This window comes from Heterocephalus glaber, unplaced genomic scaffold (genome assembly GCF_053883595.1).
Source record: "Heterocephalus glaber isolate CG9 unplaced genomic scaffold, H.glaber_assembly_v1.0 deba00000331, whole genome shotgun sequence".
Lineage (NCBI taxonomy): Eukaryota > Metazoa > Chordata > Mammalia > Rodentia > Bathyergidae > Heterocephalus > Heterocephalus glaber.
The window spans coordinates 53,965,549-53,986,169 of NW_028258142.1; the positions used below are offsets into that span (position 1 = coordinate 53,965,549).

The following is a 20,621-nucleotide window of genomic DNA, read 5'->3' on the forward strand; positions in this document are numbered from 1 at the left end:
AAAAACATTTACAATGAATATATTAAGTCAACTTCCAAAAAAGTTAACAAATTCATGACTCACTTTCCAAGCATGATAAGTACCAGAGGGATCTGTCTGATATAATCTTGGGATACCATCATCATCAAAACCTACAATTAAGGCAGAAATACCAAAAGGTCTTCGTCCGTTGCTCTGGGTGTATTTCTGAAAAGTAAAATTTAGCTTTAGGATAACATTATTACTTATCAAATAAAATTTTAATGATAAGGCATTGGTGTCAAAAGGATCTACTTTCCTGAGTCTTGTTCTACCTACTTTTAAGATCCTTTCTGCACTACCTTCAATTCATAATGAAAATTTTAAGAAATTATTATATACAATCTATAAAGTAAAATGACAAGTCTGTTTTTATATAGTTTTAAAATATTTTTCTGTTGCTTTATGTATATTTGGTAACATAAATAGACTAATTTCTTTAATACAGTAGATAACTATCTTTACACCATACCACTTTGGTTCTCAACAAAACTGATTTCAACGAGCTGTGCTTTGGAACTGCGTACTTGGTTTGCCTTGAGGAACACTTTATTTCTTTATTTTATTTTTCATTAATAAAGGGCTTTATTTTATTCATCTGAACTTTAGAAAATGCCAGAATACCTTAGATTTGACATAGTGCTGGGGCCAAGATCAAACAATTTCCTTTGTACATTTGGAGGCAAGTAAGTCACTGCCTCTATTCTCTAGCCCTAACCCTAATGACTACTGTTCCTCCTCAGGAAAGCACCTCAGACACAATCTTCAGGCTGCTGACTGTGAATGCTACCCAGATACTGTCTTCCCCAGGGCAGTTCCTCAGTCGTAGCAGGAGGCCCAGTTTCTCTGGACCGTGACTCCTTGCACAAGCACATCCCGAAGGAGACTCTAGTGCAAGTGAGGCCACCTGGCAAAGCTCTCTCTGAAAATGCCTTGCCGGTAGTCCTGTGGGGTGTGCTGACCTTTGTCCCAACTACCCAGGGGCCTATGTCTACTGGTGACTCCTCTCCTGGGAGACTGAGGGCTCCAATCAGATCCTCTGTCTCCTGAATGGAGGCTGAAGCAACAGTGTTTCTGCCTGGCTCTCCAGGCAAGACTTCACCTGACTGTAGAGTGCCATAAAGCAGCACTTGACAGCAAATAAGCAGGATGACAGTACAGTCTTTCCTGTCCTTTCCTGTCAGGACTTTAGGCCCATCTTTGCCATCATCTCTTCATAGACTGTCCATGCCATTGCTGCCATCAGAGTTCTGCGGAGGGCCCAGGGAATGCTGCCTTGGAAGAAGCCACTCAGCCCATAGTCTTTGAAAATGAGTGTTACTGCTTGGCCAATCCACTGAAACTTCACTGGGGAGAGCTGCATATGAGTTTTGATAATATCTGCAGGTTGAGTTACCAACGAGGCCAGCATACCAGCAAATATCCCACAGCTAAAATTCACAACAGGAATGAAGGCTACATTAGACTGGTCGTGGAGCACTATGTTTTTGGTCCGGCTGTAAAACATCAGGTAGATTCCTGAAAAGGGTGCATCATGAAGGAGAGTGGCTGTCAGGCCACTGAAGAGGCCTCAGTGGCCCTCACTGTGATAGATGCTCCTCAGGGTTTTGTAGATGCTCTCATAGCCATAACTCCCACTCTCATAGTGTGTTATGATCACTGTGATGGGCGACATGCAGACCCCTGCAACAGATCGAGAGCCCATGCCCAATATAATTGACTCCAGGGCACTGGGAGGATGGCCTCGCAGGAAATACTGCTTCAAAGAGCAGAGAGTGCCAAAGTAGATTCCAACAGCAGGGACACATCTCACAATGGAAGGGGACATCCCTTTCCAAAGGCCCAAAAGACTCTCTGTGCGAACCACCTTCAAGAGTACAGTAAACATCCCAACGCATCCGGACCCATGGTCTGAGGGCTAGAGAGTCTGCAGGCGTGTTTTAAGGAGATGCAGAGGCTGGAAAAGTAGGGTGGAACAGGTCCCACTGAAGGAGCCACATAGGAAAGCCTTTATGACCGGATGTAACGTGGCTCCGACGTCCTGCGGAGGCAGCAGCGCGGCCCAAGCCTTCTGAAACATGGGCAAGGAGGCGGCGAGCGCGCGGGCCTGCCTGGGGACTGTGGAGGGCAGGGAGGGCAGGGAGGGCAGGGAGGAGGGCAGGGAGGGCAGGGAGGGCAGGGAGGAGGGCAGGGAGGGCAGGGAGGGCTCCCCCCCCGCGTGTAGCCAGCAGGGTCCTGCCCGGAAGCTACTCCGGCCCCGCCGCCCCGCCCTCCTGCCATCCCCGCAGCCCCTTGAGGAACACTTTCATTGCAACGGTGAAAAATAAGAACCAAGAGAGATTATGTAAAGGTGCACATTTCCAATGATGAATGTCATTATATTGTATACCTAAAATGTACCAATGATTAGAATGAATAATCGATAATGCAAAATAGAAGAAAAGGTCCAAAGGGGTAGGGGTAGTGGGAGGGGCAGGGGAAAGGAAAGAAGGGAAAGGAAAAATGATGAGAAATGGAAAAAACGGAAATAAAGTCTTTGTAAATAGGGAAGGGTGGAGGGGGTGAAGGGAGGGCTAGGAATGGGGAAAAAATAAGAACCAAGATGCATCATGTAAAGGTACAATTCCCAATGAGAAATGTAATTGTGTTGTATACCTACAATGTACCAATAAAGGAATTTAATAAAAAAAAAAAAAAAAGAAACCTTTCTTGGTCTCTCTCAAAAAAATTGTTACTATTATTATCAAGCATTCTTAGTTCGTACTATTATCATCAAATATATTCTGCTAACTATAAACTAAGTTATCTGTACTTAAAAATCCAAGTGAGACATTTTTTTCAGCCCCCAAACAAGGGATGGATGCTTTGTTTCTTTTGAAGGAAAAGCATACATATTTTTCTCATAGATAATGGGGCACTGGAAACCAATCACAGTTCTTATTACTTTAGTGTCAGAGAACTTCCTGGATTTGTGTTCCAAGGCATGAATTCAGAGTGAGCCTAGGGTTCCTAGATGTCATGTAATAAGGAAGCAATGACACAAAACAGAAAACTAATACATAGGCGACTTTATTTAACTGTACATAATTCTATGGCTGTATATAACTCCGTATGTAACTCTGTGGCTGAATTACCTTACTTCCTGGTCTTATCAATGTATCATATCTATTTTCTTATTTTTCAATTTTATTATATAAATTTTTACAAGCCATTTCAAAATTTGAATATAAACACTTGAGCAATGTATATAAACAACCTGTTTCAGGTATGAAGTGAAATGACTCAGAAAAAAAAAATTTTTACTTTACTTGCTCAATCAACTTTTTAAAATGAAAATGTAACCCACACACAGGGTTAAAATGATTTGAAAGTACCAAAGATGCATATGAGATATCCATCTTCTGTCCTAAAACCTCAGGCCTCCTCAGTGACAATTTCATTGTTACAGATTCACACCTGTTTCCATAAATATTGTATGCATAACCTTGCTATTTCTAGAAAAAAATCCTACAACCACGACTGGGAACCTTGTATATACACTGTTCTGTCCCTTGATTTTTGGTGGATGCACTTTTAAGAGCTGGGAAAATCAAAACAAATAGAAAAGTAGGATAACCTAAAAATACTGTACTTTCTTTCAACATGAATAAATTAAAAAAAGAAACAGAAATCTGTTGCAAATCAAACTGTAGCTTCTAGAATATGCACAGAGTTTGTGAAAAATCTTTACACATATCCATAGTAACATTCATGCCAGAAAGTATTTTATATGCTTGAAATGCAGTAAATCACTTAATCCACAGAGCAATTCAACGAAGTATCGGTAAGTAGTATTATAATCCTCATTTTATATGTAAGAAAATTGAAGCATGGGCTGGGGATTTAGCTCACTGGTTCTACTGCCTGCCTCGAAAGCTCAAGGTCCCAAGTTCAATCCCCGGTACCAAAAAGAAAAAAAAAGAAAAAAAAAAGAAAATTGAAACAAAGTAGGTTAAATACGCTTTCCAAGACACCAAATAAGAAGTAGCATGGCCAGGATGTAAACCCCCAAATTCTGGATGTCACAGGCATATGTTTAAAAGTTCAGTTGCCTCTTAAAAGAAAAAATAGTTCACACTAGCAGAAATGGAAATAGTAGCAAGCTAACATGTGAAAAATTCAACCTCACTAATTATAAAACACAAATTGAAACAACTATTACAGTACTATATAATATTTATTTTGCAAAATAAAGAAAAATGAAAAACTCAGTGTTGATGGTTCCTCGGGGATAGCTAGTTCCTAATAAAAATCTTTTCAATTTTTCTAGGAAGCAATTTAGCTACATATAACTAGAGTCTTAAAATCAATTACAATCTCTAATCTTGTAATCCCTTACTAAAAATTAATTTAAGAATACAATTCAAAACAGAAAAACAAAATCTATGACCAAGATAATGTTATTAGGATAACAGAGAATGAAAATGAATATTAAAGAAACTAAAGACAATGTAAATTTCAAATAGCAACTATAAATAGTATAATACAGTAAAATAATATTAAGGACAATGCTGCCATATATAAAGTACATACAAAATAAGTTTAACGATAATATATATATATCACAATTATATGTACATGTTAAACCATGTATCTATGCATGGATTCAGAAGAAATCATATCTAAACCTGATCAACTATGTTTAAGTTTGTAGAAAAATAATGTTTATTTCTTTTAAAACTTTAAAGTATCATTCTTATTCCATTTCCAGAAGAATAGAAATTCCTTTAAGAGATTAGACTCACTGTTCTTTTACATTTTATATAAGTAAACTGATTAAAACTTTTAGTAATTAAGTCAATCCATTATACCTGGATAAGAGTGTAATCATGAGAAAGAATCAGGAATTTAGTAGTTTTGTTTTTGTCCCCCACCCAGAGCCAATAGAAGATTCTAGAAAGCACTTACATCAATAGGTTCTTTTTTTGTTAAACTTTTTTTATTAGTACATATTTGTCATATATATTGACCACATTCATCATAGAGAATCTGTACCTGTATATATCTTAATTCTTTTCCCCCATTTCCCTCTCCACCCTTTGACCCCTCCTCCCTTCACCATTTACAAAAGCTTTTTTCAATTTTTTTCTTTCCATTCTCTTTTGTTTTCTTTTCCCATCCTTGCCTCTCCCCTTCTTCCTCCTCTCTCCCTTGTTTCCCTTCCCATTTAAACATTTTCTTCCTATGTCCTAATAGTTATCATCCATTTTGGTCCTTATTTATGCTTTTGGTTTCTCACAAAAGAGAAACAATGCAATATTTAAACATGTGTCTGATTTATTTTACCTAAAACTATGGTCTCAAGGTGCATCCACTTACCTAAAAATGTCTCAAGTTTATCTTTCTTTATGGCAGAGTAGTACTAGTAGTAGTACTTCATTAGAGATGCCATTTGACCCAGCTATTTCCCCTCCTTGATATTTTCTCGAAAGAGTTAAAAGCCTCATAGCACAGTGATACATGCATACCAATAGGTATAGCAGCACAATTTGTAATAGCTAAGTCCTGGAAATAGCCTAGATGCCCGTCAACAGATGAATGGATAAAGAATTTAGTAGTTTTTACAGACTGAATGCTTGGAGTGATTATATGATTTCTATGATAGAACCTATAATGAGGGAAAAGGAGAAACCTTAAGAAAAATCTGTTAGAATATTAACTTACCTGCTTTAAAGTTGCTATGAAGCGAGTTATGTATTCTATGGTGACTGAATCCTCAACTGTAAGCTTATGGCTCTGACACTCCACCTGGGCTCTGTTTATTATGACTCTAGCATCAGCAGTCAGTCCTGGGAAAGAATCAAAACATCACAAAAATGTATTTTTCATGACACATTTTTCCTTGTCAAAAGGGTTTCAGCTACCATCATATCTTTCTTATAACACCACTACACACAACACATGCCCTTTATAAAGGAATTATGTTATTCTCAAAATTTGGATTTATTTCCTTCTAAGACTTACTTTAATGTGTTTTGTTTAGTTTTTAAAGAAAATGGTTTAAAAGAAAATGGATTAAACACTAATAGTAAACTGGGTTTCTTTTTATGAAAGAAGTGCTACTTCATTGTCAAACATATCCACTGAATTTAAGCTTAAAATAAAACTGTGATATATCATATCTGTTTTTTTGTCTAAGACTAAGGATTGAAAATCAAGAATGCTAAAATAGAAAAGGAAAACATTTGACCTTGCTATGTAATTCCCAAACATCTTGTGCTTAATTCTCCACACTTTCATAGAGACAGAATGTGTTCTAGGAAGAGTAATAAACTGACCATAAACTTTAACTGATCCAAGGGCTACAAACATTTGTATTAATGACTTTGACACTAGACTTTTCTCCAGCCATTTATTTTCTTATCCATTCTCTTAAGACTAACCAGATCGACAAACATTGACTCATTAAATCTTGGAAATGTAGCTATTTCTTATATAAACTTTGGTTTTTGCTTTGACAAAGTCATTTCCCTTCATCATTTCAAATCCTATTTCTACAAACCTGGGAGACTTTTCAGACCCTGAAGACAGTATTAGTCAAAAATGAATATGCTGTCTGAATATGCCACTAGTTTTCAATCAGCCTAACACTCATAGGGAGGGTATGAACTACAATCAGATACTCAGTTAAAGGAAGAGAAACTAATTCTTTTCTCTTTACAAATGCTATAGAAAAGAAAGAAATAGCAAGATATTGGTACCGAAATCTCAGAAAGAAATACACAGAGACACAGAATTCGGATAAAATGATAAAATTTCTTCTCGCGAGCGAGAGCAGACGGGAATGCCAGAAACCAGTCTGCTCAATATCCGTATCCCCTTGTTCAGCATTTCCCTTTTTATATCCTTTTTAGTCATTATCTCATCCCTAGTGGTCTTTGATATGTAAATACAATTCCAGTTCCTATTTACAAGTCACAGACACAAGATAGGCCATATACATTGTAAATTCACCCTGGCCTGGTAACTTTGTTAGGTTAATGAAGTTACTGGTTAGAGTCAGATAATCCTCACCTTAAAAAAGGAGTTAAAGGAAAAGCAAATCTTAAAAGAACACATTACTTATTTTGCTTCTACAACTACCTTAATATTCAATCTATTAAGTTATCTAAAATTTTTCCATATCAATATGGACTTAGTCTACCCAGTGGATTAAAATTTCAATTAGAGGGCTGGGGATTTAGTTTAGTGGTTTTGCCGCCTGCTGAGCAAGCGCAAGGACCTGAGTTCAATGTCCCGCACAGAAAAAAACCTTTCAATTAGAAATATGAAATGTCTTAAAGTATTTCTTCTTTACAATGTGAATGTAATCCAAAGTTAAAGAAACATAATAGTAAGATATTTCTTGTGAATCTATAAAATAGAAACATATTTCTTGTGAATCTTCATTATTTCAGAATGAAAAGTTTAGGACCAGCGGTGTAGCTCAGTAGGCCCTGAGTTCTATCCCCAGCACTGCCAAAATAAAACATCACAGAGAGACACATATACACAGAAAGTTTTAAAAGAAAATAACTCCCTAAAGTTGTAAGTGCAGTAACCTAATATACATTTTTAAATGTGTATGGTTTATTATAAGCCTCTCTCTCTCTTTTTTTTTTGGTACCAGGGATCAAACTCAGGACCTTGTGCTTTCGAGACAGTCATGGTGCCACTGAGCTAAATCCCCAGCATTTGTATAGTTTATTATAAAAGTTCGTCAGAAATCTGTTTATAGAGTTGTGATTCTCTTTGGAAATAGGTTGTTTTCAATAAGAATGCATTATACCTATATTTATTATATAAATAAAGCAAAACTGAGTCAGTAGGGCTATGTTGCCCTACTATACTAAAATACTATGCACCATTATTGTAGTCCATAAGTACCTGCAAAAGCCATGCAAACGTGGTCATCAAGAGCACAAATTTTCCTCACAGTTCTTTCATCTTGAAGCTTGGCAACAGATTTTTTTTCTACCCCAAGCACAACTATATTGGTTCCTCGAATTCCAACCTGTCAAGTCATCAAAAGAATAAAAAATGAAACAAAACAGACATATTATTCTAACATATGACTTAAAGGAAAAGTCTTTCCTTACACATTTAATAAAAATAAGAAAAGTAGAATTCTAGGAAAATAGCTACATAGGTACTGGCTTATTGGAAGCCCATTCCACACAAAGAAGACAAATAGAAAATGCAAAGAAAATACCAACAATGATGAAAGCACATGAGTGTCTTAATCTCATACGATACATCTGAAAAAGTACTATATAAATATAGTATGATTTAAACCAAAATGAAAGATGATGATAATCCATCTGAATTATTTGTACAATGGCAGCACTAGTACCAATAATGAAAGTAGTAAAGAAAGAAAATACAATTCTACAAAAGCTCTCCCATGTATCTTACAATTTGGAAGGATAGCAACTTGAGTACTGGCATGACATGAATGTTTAGTCCCTCTTCCAAATGCTTATGTTGTAATTCTGACCCTTATTAATTCTCTTTTTCAAATACATATATTGTAACGTTAACCCCCAAAGTGATGATATCCACATGGGGCCATTTGGAGAATTAGGTCATGGGGGTGGAGCCCTTATAAAAGAGGCTCAAGAAAGCTCATTTGCCTTTCCCATCATGTAAGGACATAACCAGAAGGCATCATCTGTGAACCAGGAAATATACCCTCACCAGACATCAGACTGACCTTGGTCTTAGATTTCTCAGCCTCTAATAAACTTGTTTATAAGCTACCCGTTTTGTGTTATTCAGTTACTAAAGCCAAATGAATTATGACAGGGGCACAAAAATGACCCAACAAATTTCCTCATCTTATGCTTAGATAGTTTGAATGTTCCCCAAGGGTTCATTTACTAAGGCATAGTGTTCAATGTCAATGTGGCTGTTTTGAGGTATTAGGACCTTTAAGAGGTATAACCTAGTAGGAAGTTCAAAGGTAATGGAGACACTCACCTCAGAAGGGCTTAACATAGTTATTAAGAGTCCCAGAGGTAATGCTCTTGAGAGAGTTGTTATAAAGAACAAGCTTAAGCCAGGGATTTAGCTCAGTAGTTCTGCCGCCTGCCTCCAATACAGAAGGTCCCGCGTTCAATCCCCAGTACCAAAAAAAAAGAAGAACAAACTTGGCCACCCCTCCCATTGGTTTGGCTTCCTGTTTGGCCATGTGATCTCTACATCTTGCACATGCTTCCCTTTTGTGATCCTTCCACCATGAGATGCTCCTCACAGCCAAGCTAGTGCTGGTGCCATCCCCTTGAACTTACAGAACTGTGAGTTAAATAAACCTCTCCTTATAGAGTTACCCAGCTTATGATATTTTGTTACAGTAATGCAAAATAGACAACTGTATCCTAAATACTGATGAAGTAACTCACTTCAAACAAGAAGAGAAAATGAATAATAATTGCACCTTCTTTTCTTCCCTTTTTGGAAAGAACTGGGAAAAATCTAAAGTACATATATGGACTCTATAACTTTCTAGCTGGGTACATTCCACAAGCTATGAAAGCTTCCAAGTCATAGGCTATATATATGTAAAAAGGGGATTAAATATTTTCCTTAATACTGAATAATGTATATAAAATACCTGTCACAGCTGGAGATTTAGCTCAGTGGTTTCGCCGCCTGCTGTGCAAGTGCAAGGACCAAGTTTGATCCCCAGTACCAAAAAAATAAAATAAAATACCTGTCACAAAATAACACTTAAATGTTAGTTACTTCTTTCCTAGCACCTTGACTACACTCTGTGCGGCAGAAATACAAAACAGGAATTATGCCATTTGGATCCTCAAAGATCTTACTATGCATTTGGGATGAGAAGATTATTAAATATACCTGAAATTAAAAAGAATATGATGCTAAATAATAAATACTGCCCAAAACCTGGAGTTATAGAATTATGATAAAAAAAAAGACCTGTGATGACTGGACTAGATTATAAAACATTTCACAAAGGAAAGGAAGAGAAACATGTAGAGTTAAAGGGATGGAGATGTGGTTCAGTGGTACAGTGTGTGGCCAGCATTGGCAAAAAAAAATATGTGTGTGTGTGTGTGTGTGTGTGTGTGTGTGTATGTGTAAAGTATAAAGCACCAGAAAGAAAGGTGTTTTTCCCTCTTCCCCCTATATGGCTAAAAACTGCCTCTTAATTAAAAAGGGTACATGAAAGACTTGGTTGGCCAGCCTCTGGAGGTGAGATTTGATAAAGTAGGAGATATGGAGCCAATAAGATTCTGAGGTTAGAGAAGAGACAGAAAGAGGAATGATGATAAATCTTATCTTTTTCATGGATATATTGTTATTTACTCTTTTCCCACGAAAAGCATTACCTGTCCAAATGTTATTCAAATTTATGTATTTATAGAAAAGGAGACTAAAGCAAAGAGAAAACAGCCTTCTGGCCCTACTTTATGTTGTCAGATAATCACTAAAAAGAAAGTAGAACCGAAGCTCAGTAATTATGGCTCGTATAACTTTTTATATCATTAAGTAATATCACATCTACACACTGTTCAAAATTGGTCAAGCCTGGCTTATTTTTAACTCATTGTATCAACTGTTAATAGACATACTATTTTACCAACTATTGTAATAAACAAGTGCCAGTATAAACTTTACCCTATGTAAATGGTCTTAGCACCCTCAAGGAAACACAATGAATAACCCCATAAAAGATGCAAATTATAACTTCAGAATCCTGACACAAAAGTCTCATCTTTCCAATGTATCTTTAAAAATGCCCACTATAGGTACTTTTATATCCTTACCCTTTTACAGCTCATTACAAAGGAACTATCAATCAGTTCTACAACATTCTTAAAACATTTAAATGAGCCAGTGTGGTTTCTTATTACACCTCTGTCTTCTCCCATTACTCCCTTTATTTTAGGCTCTAAAAGTTGAGCATTATTTTCTAACCATATGCTACATGCCAAGCTGGGGATTATATAACTTTTTGTTTTTATCAAAATGGTACCCTTTTGGTTTACACTACATCAGGCTTTTCTTAAATTTACAATTCAAAAAAATTACTTATAAAACAGAAGTAAAACTAGTGGGCCTAATTAAATAGAAAAATACTTTAAAAATGATTCTTCTTTCCAGTGAGGTTTTTTTTGCCACTTATCATTTGATAGCTTTATAATGCAAGTGAATTATTTCCTTCCATTATGAAGTTGGTATGAAAAGTGAGCAAAAATACAGATACTTGTGGACTTAGAAATGGTCTGTGTATTCTCATAGCTACTGTCTCAATTTTCAGAATAAACAACAAGCATGCTCATGAAATTTGAGAGATTTAAAAAAAAAATCAGATTCTTTTGAGTTCACAAGCTAGGACTTGCAAGCTTGGGGTAATAGATCTTTGGTCACTAGGGCACTTTTGTCCTTTTTAATTTTTATAAATCACAAAGATTGTTGAATGTAGTTAAAATCTGGCGGTAGTATTACAACTACTTTGAGTATTTAAAAGTTTTTCAGTAAGGTGGATATGTAAGTCTAAAAGTAGGATATAGTCTCTCGTAAAACTTCTAGTATTGCTTTAAAAGAAAAGAAAACAAAACAAAACAAAGGAAAAGGGACAGAAGAGTAGAGACTCTTGGGTTCTGGGCTTCTAAAAGGCCACCAAACATTGGGGTGGGATTTTAGACATTTTTAACAGGTGTACTTGGAGGAGTATTTTTAACCATTTCCTTATTAACAAGGATTAAATCATTATATTGATCATTTTATAATTCCAGGCAGGTCTAGCTGATTTTAATTTTTATGAAAATTAGTAACTAAAAAACATGAAGGAACTGTTAACTCTTCCACGATTATGTGAACTCCTGAGGAAGTAAGGGGGCCATGAACATTCAGGTGAGTTGCGCTAGGCATATTTTTTGGGAATTTTTTTTTTCCTGTACCGGGGATTGAACTCAGGACCTTGCCCTTGTGAGGCAGGCGCGGTGCCACCGAGCTAAACCCCGGCCCTGGACATATTCTTATCAGACACAGCATTAATTGATCTTGTAGAGTCAAGGCTTCACCACACAAACGCACCACCTGGTTTGGTGTCTATAGCCATCTTTAAGCAAAGGAAGTTGCACAACAGAAGCCAATAAAATCGATCAAATTTTACTCCACTTCCAGCACGAATTTCAGAACAGCATTCCCCTTCAATTACAAAATTTAAAAAGGAATAAGTAATTTACACAAGGAGGGGCCTCTATTCTCCTCTCTTGGTCCCCAAGGCTGGAGCAAGGCTGCCTGGGGCAGGTCTGACAAGGCACAGGGGTGACAGGAGACGCTGCTTGCTCACCACTGTGGATCCCTTCTTCACCGCTTCCTGAGCATATTCCACTTGGAAAAGGTGTCCGTCTGGGGAAAATACAGTGATTGCCCTATCGTACCGAGAAGCCATGGCACAGGCCTACAAGGATTCCCGTCGAGCCTCAGACAGCACAAAGCTAAGGCTGGCTGGGAAGCGCGGGGACCACCGCTTGACGGCACCCGGAAGTGCCCACAAGGGTACCTCAAACTGCTTCCCAGAATTCCTCGCGCCGTTAGCCGTTAGTCGTCTCCCAGAAGTCCTTGCACTTGTGCTTTTCACTGCTTTCCGGATTTTCTCACCTTCCACTTATGCAACCCGGGCAATGCCTGGGAGTTTTCCGTGTTCATCCCGTCCTTCTTGCCTACCTCATATCTTCCAGTTTCCCACTACAATGTTGCCTTTGAGTTATTAAAATGAATGAAAGATTAGGGCTTAACAAAGAGATCAACATAGGTCAAATATTTTTGCATCTTCTAGAGAAAAAGTGGTAAGTAACATTTCAACCTCTTCACTTTGGTTTCAAATCTCTCTCGCTCACTCTCTTCTTTTGTTCTTTAATTCCAAGGAAAGAAATTCTAATTTTCAAAATTAGAATGAAGAGGTCTGGGGATTTAGCTCAGTGGTTCCACCGCCTGCCTCGCAAGCATAAGGACCTGAGTTCGATCCCTGGTACTCCCCCCCCCCCAAAAAAATTAGAATGAAGATTGCTGATGAGATCAGCAAATATGATTTTTTGATGTAGTACATTTGCAAGATATGCATAACTCTGTGAACAAGTATTTTCCAATAACTAAAAGATGATACACAATCACACATAAGTAAAAGACATTCAAATAGGCCAATAGATTTTAATGTAACAGTACTAAAAGTTTATTGATATAATTTTAGATTACATATTTCAACTAATCTTCAGGAAACTGATACTTTTTCAGTTTTGGTCTAGTATCTAAGAACATACAATGATCTGCAAGATATAAATATGTAATGAGTCTACTTTATTCATGAATTAATAAGTTTCTTAATTTCTAATATGATAAGTATTGATAGATATAACCCACATTATTTTTTTTACCAACTTTTTTTTTTTGGTACCGGGAATCGAACTCGGGTGCTTGTAAGGCAGGCAGTGGAACCACTGAGCTGAATCCCTGGCCCAACCCACATTATTTTTGAAAAGGCTCTTTGAGTCCTTCAGTAACTTAGGGAAGTAAAATGTTCTTGAGGTCAAGATTTTTGGACCATTGGAATAAAGTTTTGCCCTTTGTGACTACTTTCCTATCAGAAGCAAAAAGACATCTTCAGCAAAGAGAATGCCACGCAGAGCCACATACAATTGTTGCAGTTTTTTCACATGCAGTATCCTTTTCTCAATCAGGAATAACCATGCACATTCAAGAATAAAGTGACCAGGGGCTGGGGATTTAGCTCGGTGGCACCACACCTGCCTTGCAAGCACAAGGTCCTGAGTTCGATCCTCAGAACAACAAAAACAAAAAAAGAATAATGTGATCAGAACCAGGGATGTAGCTCAGCGGTGCCCTGCCTGCTTGGCAAGCACAAGGTCCTAAGTTCAATTTCCAGTACCAGAAAAAAAAAAAAAAAGATAATAATGTCACCAAAGAGGAAAAGAGGGAATAGAAAAGGACTGATATGAGATCCAGATAATGGAGTTATCAGATACAGATTTTTAAAACAATAAGATAATTAAAATCAAGGGGTTAAAAGAAAGAACTGTAACTATCAAGAGGGACTAGATCAATAAAGAACCATTTGGTCATTGCAGAAATAAAAATGTTAACTAAAATTTAGAGCTTAATGAATTTAAAAGTGGCTCAGAGCATATAAAGAGAGACGTGGGAGCCAGACATGGTGGTGTATGCCTATAACCCTAACAATCTGAGAAGTTGAGGCAGGAGGATTCCAGATTCAAGCCCAGCCTGGGCACCTTAGCATTTTTGGGAGACTCTGTCTTTTTTTTTTGGTACCGGGGATGGAAGTCAGGCCCTTGCGCTTGCCCAGCAGGTGGCGAAACCACTGAGCTAAATCCCGGGCCGGGAGACTCTATCTTAAAATTTAAAAAATTTTAAAAGGGCTGAGGATGTAGCTTTCTGCAAAGGTTCTGGGTTCAATCTCCAGTACCATATGGCAGAGGGGGAACTAGAAGATAGTAAAAAAAAAAACCCATGATATCAAAGCAAAGACAGATAAAAGTATAGAAAGTACTTAAAAGAAAAACATTGGATATACTGAAAAAACAATTGTAGTTGGGAGGTCATGAGATTTTAAAAACAACTAGGGCCAGAATAGTATGTAAAAATGTTTGGTTTAGAATTTTTGAAAATTTTATAAAACAAAAGATATAGGAAAAACTATGAATACAAACTGGGATAAAATTCACACTTAAAAAACTCAATATATTTGTTGTAAACCAAAGATAATAGGAAAATCTTAAAGCTCTCCAAAGGCAGAGCAAGGTGGGGGGTTACCATGAAGCATCAATAAGAGTGTAAACTGATTTGTATACTGACATAGGAATTCTATGTTCAACATGATAAAAAATTTAATGCAGGGCTGGGAATTTAGCTCAGTGGTTTCGCCACCTGCTGTGCAAGCACAAGGACCAGAGTTCGATCCCTGGTACCCCCCCCAAAAAAAATTCAATGCAAACATGATACTCTAGTGAAAAATATTCAGAATTGAAAGTATTAATGAAGGTTTTATTATACAAAGAAAAAATACTAGTCACCAACACTCAATAAAGGAAATACCAAAGAATGTTCTTCAGACAGAAGCAAATGATCAAAGTTGGAAGTTTTGGAGAGGCAGGAAGAAGTGAAGATCATTAAGGCAAATATATGCACAAATTCAAATAAATACTAATTGAATAAAACAATCATCGCCTTACAGATTTCTAAAGGCATAGTATTAAAATTAATAACAAAAGTATGACATAACTTGGGTAAAGCAATGAAGTTAAATGTCCTAACTTCCCTTTTCTGTTGTAGAACATGGTGAAACATTCTAATTTATATTTTTTGATACATGAAACTTGAGTTTATTTATTTCCACTGCTATATAGTTTTTCACTGTATAACTAGGCTACACTTTTTGAAAATCCTTTTTCCTGATGATATCTATTTAAATTGTTTCCAACTCTTTGCTCTTATTGGTCCATAGATCCTTAGCAACAATTCAAAATTTAGGAAACCTGCAAATTTAAGCTGCTTTACCATTTATTTGGCATCAAGATCTGACCTGAATAAACAGAAAGCTATTTATAGTCTTTATTCCACTTAATGTGAATATTCATATGTTCTGCAGAGGAAATATTTAGATTTTTTGCTTACTGGGTGAACCATCATCCTCAAGGGGTATGATATAATATTCAATGAATGTACCATATTATCTTTCAAAATTCTCCCAGAATTTCTAAATGTCAAAACATATCTGGCCACAGGGATTAGGATAAGGATGGTGGTCTGGTACAAGTACCAATGCAGTAAATATCTGTGCCAGAGTGTAGTTTCTAAAGATGACCTTGACAGTAATTCCCTACCCCATGCTTTTTAAGAACCTTGTCCAATTTCCCTCCCCGTCTATCTGAGTAGGATTGTGAAGCCCTGGTAACCAATAAAAAAGAAGTGGAAAGGACATTGCACATCTTTGACATCTAATTTATGCTAATCCTTAAATGGCCCAGAAGGCGTGTTGTAATGTTTGGGAAAACCAAGAGAATTATGCAAGAATGTGTAACCAAAACTAATGAAATAATTCAAACATAATCAAAGAACACAAGAAAAGGAAGGAAGAGTTGGGGTTGTCACTCAGTGGTAGAGTGCATGCTAGCCTTGGGTTCCACCCTTAGTAGTCCTCCCAGAAAAGAAAGAAAATGGAACAATAAATGATAGGAAAAAATAGAAAGCAAATAGTCTTTAGTAGATTTAAGTACATTACTATTTATATTGTCTATAATATTTTAACTATAAGATAAATATGTTTAGGCTGGATAAAATAAATGCACCTATATGCTGTTTACAAGAGATGAACATTAAACTAGAGAGTAGAGAAAATTTGAAAGTAAAAGGTGCATAATATGCAATACTAAACAAAGTATAACTAAGTATACCTTATTTTAAGCAAAAAATACTGAGGGATGACTTGTAATCATAAAAGGTTTAATTTACCACGAAGACCTAACACATCAATTTGTACCCAATACTTACCATTGCATGAAAGATTTTAATGTGTTACTGGTAATTGATAAAATAGGCAGGCAAAGCATTTAAATAATATAGAATATTTAAACAACACAACTAATGAAATTTGCATGCTCTCTTTCTCTCTCCCCACATATATGATATATACACATACATATATGCATACATATATCTATGATACACGCATCATTATACCAAACAACTGTGGACAGCATCTACCTTTTGAGAAAATATGAAACATTTATAAAAATTGACTATATGTTTGGCCATGAAGAAAGGTTTACAAATTTCAAAGGATTAGAAGCATACAGAATATATTTTCTGCCACCAAGAAAATTATGACAGAAATCAGTAAAAACATAAGTAAACAACACTGTGTACTTGAAAAATTAAATATGTATTTTGAAGAAGAATTAACAATGGATATTCGAAAATATTTATAATTGACTCATAACAGAGGCATTCTGTGTTAAAACTTTTGCCTTATAGCCAAAGTAATGACTAGGGAGGAAATGATAGCATTAGATGTACAGTCACAAAAGAAGAAAGGCTAAAATTAGATTATCTAAGCATCAGTGTCAAGATGTTAAACTTAAAAACAGTGTATTAAACCCAAGGAAAGTAGAAGAAACCAGAAAAATAAAGATTTAAATTAATGAAATAATATATATATATTTTTCAAGAGAATAAATTGAAAGGTTATTGAAAAGGCTAATTGTCAAACACAGCAATATACACATATAATCGTAGTTTTTTGGGAAGCTGAAACATAAGGATAGGAAGTTCAGGACCAGGATGAGAAGCATACCTACACTATTTCAAGAAAGATAAAAAATTAAATTAAAAATAAATGGCTAAGAAAATTGACAAATCTAACCTAGAAGAGTAGATACAAATAATGTCTGTAACAAAAAGATGCTACTGCTATACCTCTTGATGACATTAAAAAGTTTTGAGTAACTTCATGCCAATAAATTTGAAAATTTAGATGAAATGAGCAAATTCTTAGAAAAACATAACAAGGGGTGGGGGAAGAAAGTACATGGCCTTTTGGGCCAGGGATTTAGGTCAGTGGTTCCACCACCTGCCCTGCAGGCCCAAGGACCTGAATTCAATCCCCTGCCTGGCAAGTGCAAGGTCCTGAATTTGATTTCTAGTACCAGGGGAAAAAGAAGAAAGAAGAAAGAAAGAAAGAAAGAAAGAAAGAAAGAAAGAAAGAAAGAAAGAAAGAAAGAAAGAAAGAAAGAAAGAAAGAGAAAAGGAAGGAAGGAAGGAGAAAGAAAGAGAGAGAAAGAAAGAGAAACTCATGCAAGAAAAAAGTCTCAATGTAAAGCTGTTAAAGATATTAAATCTATAAATAAAAGCATTAAATACAAAGAAACCCTTGACCCAGGGAAGAAACATTATCGCTTGTGATCTTGAACTTTCAAGAAACAAGACCAATCTTGTACAAACTCATCAAGAAAACAGGAAGAGGGCAACTGCTTCTATACTTGTTTTGTGAAGCAGCATAACTGTAATGAAAACTGACAGCAAAATAATCCAGGAAAACTATAGGCTACTTTCACTCATGAATGTACCTAAAAATTCTAAGCAAAACATTAAATAGAAACAGACAAATACAAAAAGGTATATGTCACTTGTATGTTACATGCAGTTAAATTTATTATATGGAGCAATCAAGGAATGTAACTCACCAGATTAATAGAATGAATCCACATCTGGCAAACTATCCTAGAACCAAATCTGACGCACTGCTTTGACTGATCTTTTAAATAATTTTATATTGGAGCACAGTCATGCCTGTTCAGAATGTCTGTCACCACCTTCCTGCTAAAATGGCAAAGGTGCATAATGGCAATAGAGCCTGTATGGCTGGCAAAGCCTAAAATATTTAGTGATATTTATAGGAAAAGTCTGCCAACTGAAAAAATAAAGGGAAAATTATTTACTTAAGCAACACAGAAAAGCAGCTCATAAAAGTCACCATTGTGTAATAATTGCATTGACTTACAACAATTTAAGAATAGAAAGAAATTTCCTTATCTCGAAGGACTCTATAAGAGGCCTTCAAAAGACTTGTTTGATGGTAATATCTTAGAATTTTCCTCATTTAACATCAATAATAGTCATGACAGTGCCTGTCGTTATCACTTATATTTGTCTTTGTACGGGGAGGTCCTTTCAAGAACTTAAAGCAAGAAAAAAGAAAAGTTCTAAGAATTAGAAAAGAAGAAAATGAAATTATGTTGTTTTTAGATTAATTATATACATAATGAAGAGTCTAAAATGTGAATTACCAGAATTAACAAGTGAATTTAGGAAGATCACTGGATGTGAAATTGATATTTAAAATCCATTGTATTTCTATATACTGGAAACAAGTACAACATGAAATCAATTAAATATCAAGTATAATAGAATATATCCAGAAAATACCTAGTGAAATATCCCTAAGATGTTATGATTTGGGTATGTCCCTCAAAAGTCCCCATGTTAAAGGTTTGGTTCCCAGCCTATGGCATAATTGACAAATGTTGGAACCTTTAAGAGGTGAGGCCTAATGGAAAGAAATTAAGCCATTGGTGCGTGCTAAAAAAAGGGGATATTAAGACCCCAACTTTTCCTGTTTCTTCACTTGTTGGCTGCCATGAGGTGAGCAGTTTCTTCCACCACATGCTTCCACCCTGCTATGGTGCCTCTCCACAAGCCCCAAACCAACAGGGCCAACTGACCATGAACTGGAACCCCAAAACTATGAGCTAAAATGAGCCTTTTCTTCTTAAGTGTTCACTCCTGCAGGTATTTTGTCACAGTAGTGGAAAGCAGACTAAAACAACCCTAAAATATTATTGGTAGAATCTACAGAAGATTAAGGGAATATATATGTGAGATTCATGGATCGAATAATCTAAAGTGATCTGGAGGTTCAGTGCAATCCCAGCAAGAATTCCAGTACTTTTTTTTCTTATGAAATACTTTTATTACTGTTTAAAATAAATGCAACAGGATGAATGTTTGCAAATACCCATACCCATGCAATCATGATCTCAGTTTAAACAATAGGGAATACTTTATCATCCTAAAAAGTTCCCTTATGCTTTTTTGTAGTCAATATCTCTGCTTGCTCCACCTATCCTCATTCTTAGTCTGCCACTGACCACTTTTCTGTTACTACACATTCATTTCACCATATCTAGATTTTATACAGATGGATGAACGTATGGGTCTGACTTCTTTTATGTAACCAGTTTTTGAGATTGATACATTTTGTTACACATAGTAATATTTTGCTTCTTTTATTACTATTTTATGAATTATCCATTTACCTATATTGAATATTTAGGGTAAATATCTACAGTATTTGTATATGTGCTGCCAAAGGAAGCACAATATTTACACTATTTGTATTAAAGATTCTGTGAACATTCATGACTGACTCTTCATGTGGTTATTTTTTATTTTTTATTTTTTATTTTTGTGGGATATTTTTGAAACAGGGTCTCGCTATGTAGTTCAGGCTGGCCTTGAACTCACTACGTAGCCTAGGCTGGCCTCAGACTCTTGGTGATTCTTGTGTCTCAGCCTCGCAAGTGCTGGGATTACAGATGTGCACTACCACACTCAGCAAGTGGTTAGTATATTTTGAGTAAAGAATAAATAATCAAACTTTCCAGTCTCCATACTATAGGTGTGGTTCAAATATATGGTGAATGTTAAAATTTTGAAAATTTATTACAGTAAAAGACACATTGCATTTGTTTCCCTCAGAGTATCCCCCCTTTACCGAACACTCTTATTCCATCATTCGTGAAACAGTTCTGGAAGTCCTCTTTTGTGAGTATTTGTATAAGGTCTGATAAAAAATACAGTGAATGCTGCTGCCAAGTGCCATCCAACAGAAAGGCAGGCTTATTAAAATATTACACTGTTTTTCCACTTTATCCACTGATCTAGCACCATGCAACTTCTCGATCTTCCCTAAAGTCAAAATGATGAAAAGTAAATATTTTGAACGAAATTAGGACATA

At 36.0% G+C, this 20,621-nt stretch overlaps 1 protein-coding gene and 1 pseudogene across 3 annotated transcripts in view; both read right to left on the reverse strand.

Annotated features, from left to right (window-relative positions):
- The window catches only part of Psma8 (proteasome 20S subunit alpha 8), a 53,664-nt gene extending 41,078 nt beyond the window's left edge, over window positions 1-12,586 (reverse strand). Inside the window, exons 1-4 of one of the 3 annotated variants that reach the window (XM_004853138.3) lie at window positions 12,362-12,585; window positions 7,924-8,050; window positions 5,722-5,846; window positions 64-186 (exon numbers count right to left, since the gene is read on the reverse strand). In XM_004853138.3, coding sequence (XP_004853195.1) covers window positions 64-186; window positions 5,722-5,846; window positions 7,924-8,050; window positions 12,362-12,463 — 477 coding nt within the window. In that variant the 5' untranslated portion in view covers window positions 12,464-12,585. Of the gene's footprint in view, window positions 1-63; window positions 187-5,721; window positions 5,847-7,923; window positions 8,051-12,254 lie in introns of all 3 variants that reach the window. The other 2 variants (XM_087193929.1, XM_087193924.1) reach the window with 2 other exon arrangements.
- LOC101702917 (mitochondrial glycine transporter pseudogene) lies at window positions 554-2,098 on the reverse strand (annotated as a pseudogene).
- Window positions 12,587-20,621: the final 8,035 nt, after the last annotated feature.